Here is a 17,288-nt window from a genome sequence, read left to right as displayed (position 1 = left end):
AAAAAAAAAGAAAGAAAGAAAAATCTTTTGTTTATATATGTATTTATTTGGTACAAGCTTTTGCTATGCTGCTCAGACTCTCATAGTGATACTCCTGTCTCAGACTTGATAGCACAGGGATTAGAGGTGTGTGCCACCACACCTGGTTGCAAGCAGGGACTTATGCTGCTGAGCTATATCCCTGGCCCTTGTCTATTTGTCCATCTTTCTATCATTATACAATCTTTTCTTTTTATGCATTTAATACAGGGTCTACATCTTACTACACAGATCGGACTCAGAGTGATCCTCCTGTTTTCAGCCTCCCACTCACTGGGATTACAGGTGCATGCCACCATGCCCAGTCTCAATCACCATTTCAGCATTCTCTGGGGGTGGGACTGGCACTGCATGCCTGGGATAAAAGCCCAAACCCTGCACCTGCCTATCCAGGCACTTTAGTCCGCTGAGGTATCTGGCTGGCCTCTGTTACACAGTCTTAATTTCTGTAGTCACATAGGTTATAAAATTGTGGATACTGATTTTCTTTTTTTTTCCTAAAAGCACTTTAACCTATTTCAGTTCTTATGCTTTCCTGTATACAGGTTAAAAAAATTTTGTCTTTATAAAAACATCTTTATCAAAACATCTTTCTTATTAAACCTTTCTGTCAGTTTCAAAAGAATTGATGTCTTTGCCATGTTAAGTCTCACAGTCTGCCTCAGTTACTTTTCTCTCGTTGCTGGGACAAATATGTGACATCCAAAATGAAGGGAGGAAAGGTTTATTTAGCTCACAGTTACTGAAGGCTTCAGTCCATATTTGGCTAGCTCCAATGCAGATTGGCACATGGCAAAGGGCACAGCAGCATAAGGCAGCAGTACAGCAAAAGCAAGAGGGAAGAGTAACAGGAATAATGGCTACAGAAAGTAAGTCTGTTTCTCTGTCTCTCTTATGTTCCATTCAGGCTCTGTGTGTCAGACTGGGTGTAGTACTCACACCCATAACCCCAGCAATACTCAGACCCATAATCCCAGTCTTGGATCTTAAATTAATTAAACTATAGAACTGCACGTCAATGACTGCATGAGGCTTTGGGGGGACAAATACAAACCATGGCATAGTCCATTAATATAGTGTGTCTACTCTTTCAGTTCAGGTTTCATTCCTTTCGTCACTGTCAAATAGTTTTGAGTGTAATGCTGTATAAGGATGACATAGATTTTAGTGTCTTCTATAGAGTGCCCAGTCATTTGTTTCATTTGGGTAGTTATCTGATTAGCAACATCTTTACTACTACCCCCCCAAAAAAGAAAAGACACCAGTCATAGTAATTATAAATGGAAAAGATGAAATCACAATGGACACTGCCAAAATTATTAACAACTACTTCACAAATGTATACACCAAACAATTGTAAAATTCAGAAGAAATTAAGATGTTCAAGGTACATATAAATTACCAAAATTGAATCAAGAAAACTTAAAATTCTGGAACAGTTCAATACTAGGAAGTAAAATTAAAGCAAGAAAACAAACAAAACAAAAAATAAAACCAAAGTAAGTACCTACCAACTGAGAAAAGCTCATCACCTCATGGATTCACAGTCACATTCTATAAGAACTTCATGTAAAATGTAACACCAGTGATCCTCACACTCCTTAACGAAACTGAGAGGAAATGAGTACTTCCTAAATCATTCTCAGACGCTATGACTATCCAGAACCCTAAATGAGGCAAAGATCCAAGCACTAAAGTCGTTATTACAGCCAGTCTCTCTAATGAACAATGGTACAAAAAATCTTCAAGATACTGGTAAACAGAATTCAACAAATCATCACAAAGATCATATACCACAACCAAGTAGGTCTCATCAGAGAAATGGAAGGATGGTTCAACATATGCAGACCAATAAATGTAATTCATCAAATAAACAGAAGCAAAGAAAAAAAAAACATGATCATTTCAATAGATGCAGAAAAAGTCTTTGATGAAATCCAGTATCCATTCATCATAAATCCAGAAGAAAATAGGTATTGAAGGACCTTATTTCAAGAAAATCCACTTATGACCAACCTACAAGCAACATCATATTAAATAGGAAAGAGCTTTTCCTCTAAAATAAAAAAGAAGACAAGGATGTCCATTCTTATTACTCCTGTTCAACATAGCCAGAACATTAGCCAGATCAGGCAGGAGAAAGAAATAAGGGAATATAGGAAAGGACAAAGTCAAAGTACTATTTTTTTATGACATGATCCTTTACTTGCAAGATCTACAAAAACTTCACCAAAAGATTCCTAGAACTAATAACCAGATTCATTAGTGTATCAGGATACAAAATAAACACACATTATACACTAAGAATAAACACAGGGAAAATTCCCAGACTCTATTAATAGGCCCAATGAAAAAGAAATTAGGAAAATACTAGCATAGGAAAACATAACATTATGAATATTAGGAAAACATACCATTAAAAAAATCAAATACTTAGTAATTAACCAATGAAATGAAAGACTTCTTTAATGAAAATCACATCACTCTGAAAGAGGAAATTGAGGATAACACCAGAAAATAGATACCTTCTGTTCCTGGATAGGCAGAACTAGTATAATCAAAATGCCTGTACTTACATATAGACATTTCAGACATAATGTAATCTCAATCAAAATATAAATGACATTTTGCACAAATCTAGAGAAAACAGTCCTAAAATCATATGAAGAGATTCAGAATAACAAAAGCAGTCCTCGATAACAAAAGCAAAACAGTTGGCATCACATTCTTAGACTTGAAATGATACTGTAACACTACAGTGATTAAAATAGCAAGGTACTGGCACAAAATCAGACATGAGTAATGGAAAAGAATAGGAGAAGCAGAAGTAGTCCCAGGTACAGGGAGCTATTTGATCTTTGACAAAGGGGCAAAAAAACACATCAGATGAAAGATAGCCTCATTAATAAGTGGTGCTGGAGAAATAGGATATCCACATGCAGAATATTGAGTCTTGTATTTTTCTGTGTTCTAAACTAAAAATGGATCAAAGATCTACATGTTCAGGGCCTGCGAGATAGTTCAGTGGACTAAGTGCCTGCTTAGGCAAGTGCAGGCATGCCATGCTGGCCCCATCCAGGGCACACTGAGCCAGCCACTGAGTCTGGGTGTGGTGGCATATGCCTGTAATCCTAGCTGAAAACAGGAAGATCACTACAAGTCCAAGCTGCATAGTGAGACACTGTACCAAATACATTAAAAAAAAAATCTCTGATACTAAAACAGAAATAATCTGCTGGAAAGATAAAATAGGTACACCTTGAATACATAGGCATAGATGAGGAATGTTTGAAAAGAACCCCAATGGCACAAGAAATAACACCAAGATGCAACAGGTAGAATCATATGAAAGTAAAGAACATCTGCACAGCAAAGGATACAACCAGTAGCATGAATAAACTACACAATGGTAAAACAATTTTGCCAGGTATTCCTCAGACAGCAGACTAACATGTAGAATATATGAAGAATGCAACAGACTTAGACTCCCCAGAATAAAAGACTCATTCAAAAAATGGGCAATGGAAATGAGTAGACACTTCTCCAAAGTACAGATTACCAATAAATATGTAAGAAAAGTTCAGCATCACTGGCCATTGGAGGAATTCAGATTAAAAATACAAGGGGCTGGCCAAATAGCTCAGTGGATTTAAAGCTCCTGCTAGCAGGAGCAAGAGCCAGGGATTTGATCCCAAGGCCTGCCAGGTGCCGGCCCCGCCCCCAGGGCACCCAGAGATGGTAATTGAGACTGGGTATGGTGGTCAAGCCTGTAATCCCAGCTCTTGGGAAGCTGTAAACAGGTGGATCACTATGAGTCTCATCTAGTAGTGAGACCCTGAACACCATGTAGACCCTTCCCTAAACTACAAAAAAAGAAAAGAAAATACACTAAGATACTATCTAGCCCAGAAGAATGACTGTCTTTAAAAAGTGTAAGAATACCAAATACAGGCACAATGTGGGAAAAAGGAGAGTCTTCTATATTATTGGTAGGAATGTAAGCTAGTACAACCACTGTGGAAATTGGTGTAGAGAGACCTCAAGAAGCTAAAATTAGAATTTCCTTACACCTAGGTATTCCCTTCTTCTAGGTATTTTCTCCAAAGCATTAAAAGTAGTATAGTGGAAGGATTCATTCATACCTACATTTATAGCAGCACAGTTGAGAATATATCGGTCTTGGAAACAGTAATATGACCCTCAAGAGATGAATGCATAAGGAAAATATGATATTTACATATGATAGAGCACATCTCTGCCATAAAGATAAATCCGAGACATTCATGGGTAAGTGATACAACCTGAGAACCTAATGTGAAATAAGTCAGATACACAAGATGGAATGTAGCATGGCTTCTTTTGTATAAGAAACTAAAAATCCCAGTATGTTTATGTAGTTAAAGAACAAAATAGAAGATAAAAAGGAAGTAGGGAGAAGTTCGAATAATTCCTCAAATCACCTATTTTGTTGTTTCAAAAATATTTAATATAAATGCTAATTTGTTTCATTTATACTACTAGTTTCTCCTACTTTACTGAAAATAACTATTTTGTGCTATTATGTATTTGTTTCCTGTTTGTACAAATCATTTTTTTCTTGAGATCTTTTACTGAATAACTGTTTTGAACATAATGATTTATTATCTCTTATTTTGTATAATGAAATTTTGTGGTTTTTTCAAACAAAATAGCATTTATGAAAAAGAACATTAAACATTTGTACTATTAGAGGAGTCCACAGAATGAGTGTGTTGATAATCTTTATGTAGCTCGTCATTGAAGCTCTTTAGAAATGTACCTCCCTCCCCTTCTTCTGGACCAGTGTTTGTGTTGGCCAGCAGATGTTTCTGTGACAATCTCTAAACGTCTCCTGACATTCGGCATCCTTGGGATAGCTTAATAACATGAAAAAAATCTGCTCTCCCTATAAGATACCCTGAATTATATCTACTAATCATTTTCCTGGTGGCAGCTTCATAATCACTGAGAGTCCCTAAAGTTCACTCAGTAGGTGCACTGAAGTGGTAAGCAAATAGTACTTAGCATGGCAGAGATAAAGCGCAAAAGCCCACATCCTTCGTTTTGTATTTCTTGCTTGCCGTATTTCTTAGAACATCTCACTGTCCTAAGGAAAGCTTTAGGAGAAATGGTTGTCTTTATTTCTCCAAATGGATGTATTAATGCTGATGCTTACAAAGGCATATTTCTTGTTATTTCTCTTAACTGCATGTTTTTACCACATTTGATAAGAAAATAGAAGAAATACTTCTTGCTTTTGGTGTTTTGCCTTTCCTCAGAGATTGAGCCTTGACTACGTACCCAACTACCTTAAAACTGAAAAAATCTGTACTGACAGATGGTTTCCCTTTCATATTTTGAAAGGACAACACCTTGATATCAGGATGGTTCTGTCATGATCCTAGCAACATGTACGAACAAATAATTCTCTTTCAAGTTACATATCTTTTATTATTTATTTTTGGTGCCAGAAATTGAACCTAGGGCCTACTACATGTTAAGCACATGTTCAAGCTGACTGATACTCCTAGCCTATGTGGAAAAGGAATTGTATGTTTATTACATTCAAACTGTTTTTGGTATGTATATCTTTATTCATTGGATGTGACTGAATGTGAAATGTTGAGCCATGTAGGTAGAAGTAGCTGAAACCTAAGACCATTTAAGTCATAACTTTTCACATGAAGCCTTCTATTAAACTATTTTTAGGAAGAGCAGTAGAATTTTCATTTTTTAAACATGGTTCCACTGTGTAGTTCAGGTTGGCCTTGAACTCATGGTGTAGTCCAGGTTGGCCTTGACATTGTAGTAATCCTTCTGCCTCAGCCTCCTGAGTGCTGGGATTACAAACATGCCTCACCATGCTGGGCTTGGAAATGTTTCTTCTATTTTCAAATCTTACTGATCCCTTAAGAATGTGCTTATTTTCTTTTCAGAATCAAGCAAGATATTTTTCACGTTCTTATTGGGCGTATAAATACAAATAGCCCTTCTTAATTTAAAGACAAATTGATAGTATTTGTCAAATCTTAAATATTTAGACGTTAAACCTTGCCATCATACTTTGCATAGAGATGCAAAGTGAGGAAAGATATATGAGTAAATAAATAAATAAATAAACAATGACTGCAGTAGACAGAAAAATTTAAATTCACATAATAGCTATTAGTAGGAACATGTTTAAATAAATATTAGCATGTATGTACTGAAAAATTATAGGGGAAAAGGAGAGCTTACAAAAATGCCCTGTGTGGGGTTAAGAGTTAAAACAAAAAGCCTCCTAGTGTGTACAGTATGCTTCCATGTGCAGGATGATCTAACCCCTCATGCTAGCAGACAGATTAAAAAGGGACCATGTTTGCTGGAGTTCTTGAGAGCGACGGGCAGCTGGCAGAGGCAGTGAGGGTTAATGAACCCTTTTCTCCACGTTGCCTTTTGCCCAGCCAGGGCTCTGGCCAGTGTTTGCCTTCTCCCAAGGAAGCCAGGAAGACACACTGTTTCCTGGATAGCATAGTGGATGTGGGGTGTGCACACCAGTTGGCTGCTTTCCTTCCCTTGCCTATGTACTTTTGGTAGGTATTACAGTATTTTTGAACAAGCAAGTATTGTATTTATAAACTAAAAGAAAGTATAAGCTAAAATAAAATACAGTGATCCAAGAGATAGAAGTATACAAACTTGTGAAACATCAGATATACTGTAAAAGAACCCTTTCTTAGCAAATTTCATTGTCCAATAAAATCTGAGAAAAGTCAGCACAGTGTTATATATGTAATGTTATTATGTCAAATTAAAACAACAGTTGCTTCACGGGAGATTTTTCTTAAGCAATGGAGTTTGTCAAGGAAGAAAAAAAGACTACAATGGAAATGTTCCTTGAGGCAAACCAAGTTCTCATCCTTTGAATAAGTTAGCAGGATCAATTTAGGAGGTGAAAATGGGCGTTGCACACTGCGAAGGAGAATCCTTCAGTCTCTGGGAGCTAAGGCACAAGATTAACTTGCTGAAAATGAAGTCATTTGATTTGTGTAGTAAGGTTGTATAGATTTCCCAGTGCAAATTTGCTTGATGCTGAATTAATTTGACTTCCCCACTAATGTGCTAGGTGATGATTGCTGAAGCCCTGGACATTTCCAGAGAAACCTACTTAGCGATTCTGATGGACCGGGCCTACAATGGCCCTGTGCTGGTGGGCAGCCCCCAGGGCGGCGTTGACATTGAAGAAGTGGCCGCTTCCAGTCCAGAACTTATTTTTAAGGTATGCTTAAGTATCTGACTATGCTGTTTTAAAGGAACTGTTATTGTAGAAGCTGTTAAACTCTCAGTGTGGAGTCTAAGCCTGGGAGCAATACTTCTGTCTCTGAAATTGAAAGTAGATGTTGATCCTTTTTCTTGCTGGGCACCCAGTAGAAAGTCAGATAGAAGTAGTGTTAATATTAAGGGCTTTTTTGTTTGCTCTTTTCTTCTTTTCCCCACTCCTCTGCCATTCCTTTTAATCCACCCTGCCCCAAGTATTGACCAGTACTTACCAGCAGGAAAGCACTGTGACATTTCCTTTTCCTCTGGATTACCCTGCTCTGTTTAACTTTATTTATAGTTAAAGAATTCTCTCTAAAAAAGGCAGATTATTTCTTGAATAAAATAAAATCTTTTCAAGGTCCAGGTTCTATCCATTTGTTTTAATCCTTAGGTCTTGTTGCATTTATAAGACTAGTTCAAGTTGAAGAGATAAGTAGTCAAATCTGACTAGTTTGTAAGTATCTTTTTGTTTCTATGGTCTATGAGTTTCTTACTGGCTCTAAGCCTCATTTTTTTTAAATTGGAAAAATGAAAATAGTGTAATTTATGTCTTGCAGAAATGCGAATATTAAATGAAGTGATGTGTGTAAAATCCTTCTTATCCTAACTATATAAGAAACAGTATATAAAATTTATAGTCAAACTATAATTTCAGTTTTTAATCTGTGTTTTAAAATGTCAAAATTATGATTTCTAACAGAACATTTATTATTTCTTTCAGAAAGTGATTTTGCATCCTTTTATAAAGACAGAGTTAATTTTCCTGAATCTTTGTCTAGATAATGTACTCAGACAATGGTGATTGGTTTTAAAGTGTTGTCATCAATGTTACATATGTACGATTACTACCTTGGAAGTTTAAAATACACATGTACTTATCAGTAATGCCTAACTGTTTTCAAAATATCATTATCTGAAACAGTTCTCTTTTCTAAGAGAATATATGCAAGTGTATAATGTATAATATATACTGTATAATATATATATGTAGCATTCAGTGTTTTGAGAATACTTTGTAGAGCTAAGGTATTATTAATAGTGTTCATCATCAATGCAGTGTTTAAATCATAGGATAATGTTTAACCTATGTATGACAACTCTAAACTTAACAGCAGTATTAGGCAACAAAACCTTCTTTGGAAGACTTCCAAAAGATGTCATAAAAATTAACTGACTAAATATTCATCAGTGCCATCTGTATAGTAATTAAAAGTGAAAATTGGCATCAGATCATCTTGTCAGCATGCCACCTTGAAGAATTACATAGTTTTTGGAAGGGCTGTTTCATCCATGGTCTGCTAATTAAAACATACCCTATAGGCAGCTGCAGTAGCCCTGTTCAGAGATCTCTGGAAAGGCGCCACAGTTTAATTACTCATTTGCAAATAAATACTGAGCATTTCTTTTGGAGGTTGTAAATCTTCTCACTTGACTATGTGAATTTTGTTCATTTGATTTATTTTTACTAGGAGCCAATTGACATTTTTGAAGGCATAAAGGACAGCCAAGCTCAGCGGATGGCAGAAAATCTGGGCTTCCTTGGGCCTTTGAAAAACCAGGTACATAAGCCATTACAGGACAGCATGTCTGACTTCTTTCAGAAAACATTTGGGAACTTGCTTAATTGTTTCTGATATTGTGATTACCAGGAAACAGGATTGTTGTTTTATAATTTTTCCCTAGTTGCTTATGATAAAGAAAAATATTTCCTAGTGTTTAAAGAGACTAGTGTGTGTGTGTGTGTGTGTGTGTGTGTGTGTGTGCATGTGTGTGTGTGTACATGTATATGTTGCATGTTGGTACCTATACTTTATGATACATAGGTGATCTTTTTATTTATTTTTTTTCCTGTAGCATTGTTGATGCTACCGCCTGCTACCTATATGATTTTGTCCACCCAAACTTGAGTTTCAGTATTTGTAGGATGGAGGTGATTACCGCTAACTGAAGGGGGGTGGTGGTGCTGGGAGTATTATAGGGATTGAGTATTACGGTGCATGAAAGTACTTATTACAGTATTCTGTAAAGGTCAGTTTGGGGGCTGAGGAGGTCATGCAGAAGTATAGTACTTGAAGGAACAGGAAAAAAAGGAAAGGAGTACAGAGGAAAGGAGAGGAGAAGGAAGAGGAGCACAGGGGAGGAGAGGAGAAAGTTATCTGTTGAAAGAAATTTCTTGATACCTGTGTAGTGATTAGCTTTACTACTTCAGAATGAGATTACTAACCACACACAGGCTTCTTTTGACATTTAAGGGACTTCTCCTTTTGGGTGGTGGTCACTGACAGCCGCTTTCCATACAGTAACTGTGTCTTACTTACTCTGTTCTCTACCAGCTCCAGAGTGTACTGCTGTCTACCTCCTCTATAGCACTTTGCACTGTTGTGTTTCTCTTTGCTATTTGTAGTCACCTTCACTAGATCCTAATCTTCATCACAGCGGGGACTTTGTCCATCTTGTTCATTGCTGTTTTGTGCCAGCAGCCCACATAGTGCTTGGCATATATATTAGTTGCCCAGGAGACATTTGTCATGTGTGGAAATAAGGGAAACAAGACATCTGGGCTGTTCACTTTGAAGCATTTCCTAGGAAGTTGTCAGTAGGTGGCTTTTCCTGGCGGAAGAATAAATCTGGAGTGGACAAAATCTGTTGACCCCATTATGTGAAAACTCAGGAGGTGAGCACAATAGGAATATTGGAGAAGGCAGTAATAATATTATATACATCATGGGATACCCCCACTGCCTACATATTATAAGTGGAAATTGAGTTATTTATAGCTCTTAAATGGTATAATCACATTTTCGTAGTGCCTGAAACACTTTATTTTAAATGACTTACCAAGGAAAGGCAAAGGAGGATGCAAGGGGTTATTGAGCAGTTGTAGTGTCACTATATTTTTAACTTAATTTATCAAAGAAAAGAAAGGAAATTATTCATTTCTCTCTCTCTCGCTCTTGATGACACCTTGAAAGGCTGTAAATTTGTATTTGCTCAGCTGCTTACTCTGCTACACTCTGGGAAAAAGAAACAAGTGCGGCTTTCCTCAAGAGACTCACAGACCAGGGTTGGCCACCTAGACAGCAGAGAGTATAGGAGGAGGGCTCCATGCGGGAGACAGAGACATGGGAGATGGGGAGAGCTCAGTTACGCATGTTGCATAACTGGGGAGAGCTCAGTTACGCATGACGGACATACAAGTATGTTTGTATAATAGAAAGTTGGATGGCATCAAAGCCCAAGGAAGACTGTGTGCTGGGGCTTGAGTTGTCAGTCTGGATATCTGGTTAAGCCATGGGCATTACCTAGATGTGCCAGGGAACCAGGGTGCAGAAGCAGAGAAGGTATCTGAGAAAGGAAACATTTAAATTATTATAATGACTGATCCTTTCATAAAGAAATGGTATCTTAGAAGTCCCTTAAATTCAGTGTGACTTTGAAAGTTATCTAATTTTCATCTAGTATGTGCTTTAGGCATTTGGAGACATCTCACTCATGAATGAACATCATCAAATGATTATCTTGAGATTTTTCCTGAGACTCCTGCTTCTTGTCTTTGAACAGTGATTTATTAATATTAATAAAAACTAAGGTGATAACTTCAGCTTACATAAAAACTACCAAGTATTTGCTTCAGACTGAAATTAATTTGGCAGGAGCTTTTGAAAAAAATCTAAACCCGTAGGAAAGTTTAATGCAACTAAAAATTGATATGTTTTTCAATATCTCTTAATTATCACTTAGAGCATTCCTCCCTTGTCCAGATGCGTTATATGCCAAGACTCCATGTATGTCTGAAACTGAGGAAAGGTCCTAAGTCCTATATATACTGGGTTTTTTTTCCCCCTATAAAGACATACTTATTATAGGGGCTGGAGAGATAGCTCGGCAGTGTAAGCACCTGCCTGGCAAGCACAAGGTCCTGAGTTCGATCTCCTATACTGCATGTCGTGCTGCTCCAGGGCACCCCCCCTGGGTGTAGTAGTGCACTCTTATGATCCCAGTGCTGGAGAGGCTGAGACAGGAGGATCAGTATGGGTCTGAGCTGTGAAGGGAGACCCAGTACCAAACAAACAAACAAATGTTTTTTAAAACACTTAAAGTTTAATTTATAGATTACATATAGTAATTAATAATACCCACAGATAAATTCTAACAACATACTGTAATAAGATTTATTTGAATGTGGGTCTGCCTTTTAAAGTATCCTGGTATTCTAGACTGTATTTTCAGCCTAGGGTTAACCTCTAATACTGAAGCCATGGACAGTGAACCCAAGGATGAGATGGGACTACTAATTACTGCTTCTCAAAATATAGATGCTACAGATTGTCAACATGTGCCTCTAGCGTTGAGGCCATGGGGGAAAACTGATGGCCAAACTTGTGCAAGATCCCTAGCACTTCGGGAATGTTTTGTGTATCGGGCTAGGTTGAGAGCCCTGTGTGAATGCTAATACTTTTTTAAATGTAATAAAAGTTATTTGAAATCTTTTAACTTGTTAAACCATTTTTGAAGTTGTGTTTTAATTTGTCAAAAAAAAAAATATATATATATATATATATATATATATAATTTTAGAGGCTTAGGGTTTTTTTGTTTTTGTTTTTTTTGGTTTTTTTACAGGGTCTATAGGGTCTCACTATGTAGATCAGACTCGTAGTGATTCTCCTGTTTTCAGCCTCCCAAGTGCTGTGATTACAGGCGCATGCTACCACACCCAGTCTCAATCACCATCTCAGCATGCCTTGGGGATGGGCCAGCATGGCACACCAGGGATAGAACCCCAATGGCTGTGCTCTGCCTAAGCAGGTGCTTTAGTCTGCTGAGCCATCTGGCAGGCCCTGAGATTCAAGTTTTAAATTAAATTCCACAACAAACAATCTGAAAATAACATGAACTTGTAACCCAAAAAAAGGCATTTCTTTCTGTATGTAGAGGTTCCAGACTGAGAGAGGAGATTGTAGGAGTAAATAATGAACTGCTCGTTGACCGGCAGAATGCTTTCTTTCTCTTGTGCTTAATTTGTTTTTTATCATTTGAACACACTTAGAAAGCCGTAGTGTGGATCTCAGCCTGTCATGTACCCTGCCATTGCCCATTACTACATTTGCTTAGACAAATGGATTTTGCCTGCTGAGTCCTTACAACCACAGAGGCTATAATCTGTGGCATAAGATATCCTATAAGGGAGAAGCTTTGTAGATTTTACAGTACAGAGCTAATCATACCTCAGCTTTGCTTGCAAAATGTTTGTACATATTTATCTTTGCAAAACAGTAAAAATTAAAATACTCAAACAACTTCCCCCAAATGCTATGCTAATTTGTGATTACAGCGGCCTTAATGTACTTGCAAAGGAAGAGTCTGACACATCATTCAGAAAAGCAAAACCTTGAGGGCATTATGATAATTGAAATAATCTGGTCACTAAAAGTTGAATATGATGTGATTTCCCATATGTGAGGTGCCTAGGAGAGTCTGAATCATGGGGGCAGAAAATAGGTTGTTGTCGGGACCAGAAGGAGAGGGATGGGGAGTTATTTCTAATGGGTGTAACAGAGCAATGTGGCTACTAAAGTGAAATGCCTGGAGCTTGGTAGCTTTATATAAAAGAGGCTTATACAGGGTCAAGATTCTGGTCTAGGGTCTAGAGGCCTCATCTGATGATGACCTTCCTGCTGGCAGAGTCTGGAAAGCACAGGGAATGGGGAGCAGATGTGTGTTCTGGTCTCTCTCCCTCTTAGAAAGCTACTGGTATTTGATCATGAGTGTCCCATTCTGAAGACTTTAACCATTCAGATTTATTTATTGAGCATCATGTGTGTGTGAGGGGCTGAATCATGTTCAAACCGTAGCATTCCAATCCAGGTGTAGTGTTTCAGTTTGGGTACAGGAAGTTCTGATGAGAGGTTGCACCACAGTGTGAATGTGCCCAGCAACTCAGAAGCTGCGTGGACATTTGAGGGTGTTTGAGATGGTGAAGTTCATGTTCTTTGTGTTTTTCCACAGGTTTTCAAAAAGGTACTTTTCAAATGGCTGGGATAACATGTATTTATATGCCCAAAATTATTTCTGTTATGTAGTTTCCCCTTATTATTTTAATAACACTAATTACCAAATCACCAAGTATTTATGAAGTGCTGACATTCTGGGGCTGCAGAAGCACCATGTGAGAGCTGTAGTATCAGGGAAGATAGGCTGCCTCTCTCCTGCAGCAACTGCACTGCAAGCTCACAGCAATAACTAGAAGTTCTCAAAATGCCAGCTGTGGTGGTGCTCACTTGTAGTCTCTACCACTCGAGAGGTGGAGTTGGGAGTACTGTTTGAGACCAGGAGTTCAACACCAGCCTGGGCAGTGTAACAAGGTCCCACCCCAACAAAACAAAACAAAACAAAACAAATTCAGTCATGAGTTTTTGATTCATTTTGTATTTTATTGCAATTTCTGTTTGCATTTTTAAAATTAACTGTAGAATTAAAAAGAAAAATCCTTTCAGAATGAGATTGGCCTTTTGAAAGTTTGATATAAAACCAAAAGCCACAAAGCCAGAAAAAAAAAAAAAAGAGTGGCATGATTCAGACCAAATTTCCATGTTGCAAAAGCTACAACAGCATGGCTGACAGATAAATGTTAAAGGGGAAATATATTTACAATTTACATGACATAAAGAGCAAATTTCTTTTACATAGAAATACATAAAAATTAATCAGAAAAAGACCAAAATCTCAATAGGAAAATATGATTAACGTTAATAGAAAAGGCAATACAAATGTCTTTTGGGGCCTCCAAACCCAAACTGTATGAGATACTTTTTTCTCACCCCTACTATCCTGTATCCAGATGGCTGATGGGCTGAGTGGAAAAAGGCTCTCTGATTCTGGTTTGTGAGAGGGGAAATTAGGGCCCACTTCTAGCAAGAGCAATTTAATGGGCTCTCTTGATGCATAAAATGCTTGAACCCTTTTTTGCTTTCCTCTGATTAATTTATCCTGTAAATATTCAATCACATGTATGATATACCTATAGAGATAAGGCACCTTTTTGAATAATATCAAACTATTAGAAACAGTGCAAGTAGCCATCTTTTTAAATGACAGTCAAAATTATGGTACAACATGATAAAATCGATGCAGACACCAATGTGTTTACATTGCCAGTGAAGGGTATCTAAAATTTATTATGTAAAGAAATAAGGTATGGAATTAAATTTAAGATACAATGTGCACATTTGCATGTACATAGAAGAATTCTCAAGTGAAGCATATATTGGTAAGAGGACTATGTTTTGTTCTGGAGGGGCCAACTGGGTAAAGGAAGTACATTCACAGGAAGACCTTGGGCATTTAGGGAATTTATACCATGTGTTATCTTGCCATAAAAATATTTAAGATTAAATACTTACTTAGACTTGCTCACTTGGGATATTTATTTGTTTATATACTTGGTTGCAAATTAGGAGATAAGGATATTTACAAAAAGACATGAAATGCATTAAGACAACATGAAGGAAATCTACAGAAGTTCCTTTGTCAAGCCTGGAACTGCTTTCAGTATTGACCCCACTTGAGATTTATGGGATGCGGCAGCCGTGCTACTGAGCCTTTGGAAACTGAAGCCTGAGCCCTGGTGGGTCTTCTAGTTGAAGCTATAGCTGGAGAGTAAGAGTCTGCCCCAGCAGAAAGAGCAGAGGAGAAATACTCTGAACTGATCTGGCAGCCAGCTGATGCAGCAACCATTAAAACTCATCTCATAGTCAGACTCTTGCCTATGGAGCAGAGTGGGGCAGGGCCTCATGGGTCTGAAGATCAGGAGTGCAGGGCTGGTACAGTGACCAGAAGTGTCAGTGGGAGAACCACAGCTGGGAAACAGACTGAAGCTAAGAGTGCGGCTGATACGCACTATCAACCCTAATGGCACAGGCTTGTCCTGTTCACTCTAAGTGTAGACTTTAGAGATAGTACCCTGAGTTGTTCATCTGGTCATCCCAAGCCACAGCTCACACAGTAGTCCCCTGCTTTGAGTGGCAGTAAGTAAATGTTGGTTGAAAAGAGTGACTGGGTGAGTTTTAAGGCTGAATAAAAAAAGAAATCTCACCATATTAGGGAAACCTTGGATAGTCTTTCCCTTTATGATTTATGCTTTTGGGACAAAGTTGTTTTCAGTGTAAACTACCATTCTGGATCTGTACTGTTCAAGATGTTCATCTTTCTGTTTTGTAACAGTTTCCATTAGGTATTCTGTGATTGTTTTGCCTTGCAGATTATAAGTTTTGATTAATAAATTTAATAATGTTTTATTCCAGCATAATAAGGAAAACCTAATCATTATAAACACCCAAAATCATATTTACCTTTTACTTGAATGGAGTTCGTATTAATGATTGTAGCTTGTACTGCAGTCTAACTTGGCTACTAGGGACTTGATAATTTACAAAATGATTAATAACATTTTTAGATTGTACTGAAAATATTTTGTTTTCTTGATAAGGGTCTCTTCTGGTATCTGGAGAAATGTTGAGCAATTCCTCCTAATGAATAGCAGTGCAGATTAAAATAATTATGCTTTTCTGTTTTTCCCTTCAGAAAACCTAACTGAAAATAAAGACATAATTTGCTGTTTTTAAGGTTTCATTAATCAAGTAAAATAAATTTTCTTTTACTGCTTTGATGTAATTCTATTTCACTTGATCACATTTAGGCTGCAGATCAAATTAAGAAGCTGTATAATCTCTTCCTGAAAATTGATGCCACTCAGGTAGAAGTGAATCCCTTTGGTGAGACTCCAGAAGGCCAAGGTAAAATGCAGCAAGGAAAGGGGGAGGGAAGGAAAAGGGTGAAGGATGGATGAATGAATATATAATTAGTCATGCCAACTATAAATTAAATTGCACAAAAGACTACAGTAGCAGCTTTGTGTTAATTTCTTTCAGTAATTTCATTTCTGTCTTAGTTTCAAATGCTCCCATGATGGTGGTTGAGCATTTTAGCACTTGGGGTATTTGCAGCAAAATGCCAGGCCTCAAAGGAAGCTAGTTGAAGCTAATTCTTGGTTTATGTTGAACCATCCACCTATCCCCTCAGTATACACACATGCACATGCACACGCACACACAGAGCTACATGCACAAGGTCCTCATTTTTTTCAGGCCTATTGTTGCTGCATAGAATATAAAATTTTGGATGGAGGCTGCGTTTGCATGTAATGAATACACCTGATTGGTTTTTTTTTTAATATTTATTTTTATTTATTACATTTATTTATTGTGTGTGTGTGTGGCCAGCTCAGCCCACCAGGGGGCGGGTCTGGCTGGCATGTGGTGCTGGGGATCGAACCGCGGTCCCTGTGCTTTGCCAAGCTTGTTTCAAGTAGGTGCTTTAGACCACTGAGCCATCTCTCCAGCCCCACCTGATTGTTTTTGAACCAGAACTTTCTGAAACTTTAATTTGCCTAAAATCTAAGTATGACGTTATCTTGTGTACTATATTTGGTATACATTGTCTTGCTGAAGCCCCTATTGCCTTAAAGTTGAATTTTCTCTCTACATTTGGTTAGCAGCTTCTGTTTCAGAGAAGAGGAGGTAGCGGTTTTGTGGGGAAGTTTTCTTCTACCCATCAAGTACTTGATGAATATAAATGCATTATATCTCAGCACCAAAAGCCATTATACCATGTCTCACAGCTTATATTTATTGAGTTCTTATTAATTTAATAGTAAATGCTTAAGAATGCTTTGGGGGTAGCTACTTGTAGGGAGTAGATAAGAAGTGGATGGTATAATGATACCAGGATTTAAGTAATGTGAGTATTTTATTTTTTTATTTTTCTGGTGGAACCGGGGATTGAACTCAGGCCCTTGCACTTGCCAGGCAAGTGCTTATTCTACTGAGCCATCTCCCCAGCCCCTGAGTATTTTATTTTATTTGTTTATTTAT

The 17,288-nt window shown here is 37.6% G+C and overlaps 1 protein-coding gene across 1 annotated transcript in view; it reads left to right on the top strand.

Moving 5' to 3' along the window:
* Window positions 1-17,288, top strand: part of Suclg2 (succinate-CoA ligase GDP-forming beta subunit) — a 312,863-nt gene that overhangs the window by 170,012 nt on the left and 125,563 nt on the right. Inside the window, exons 5-7 of the mRNA XM_004629484.3 lie at window positions 7,163-7,315; window positions 8,826-8,915; window positions 16,055-16,151. Coding sequence (XP_004629541.1) covers window positions 7,163-7,315; window positions 8,826-8,915; window positions 16,055-16,151 — 340 coding nt within the window. The remainder of the gene's footprint in view (window positions 1-7,162; window positions 7,316-8,825; window positions 8,916-16,054; window positions 16,152-17,288) is intronic.

The sequence above is a fragment of the Octodon degus genome, unplaced genomic scaffold, assembly GCF_000260255.1.
Source record: "Octodon degus isolate 3935 unplaced genomic scaffold, OctDeg1.0 scaffold00030, whole genome shotgun sequence".
Lineage (NCBI taxonomy): Eukaryota > Metazoa > Chordata > Mammalia > Rodentia > Octodontidae > Octodon > Octodon degus.
Note: the sequence above shows the minus strand (reverse complement) of the source record. Positions and strands in the feature narration are given on the sequence as shown.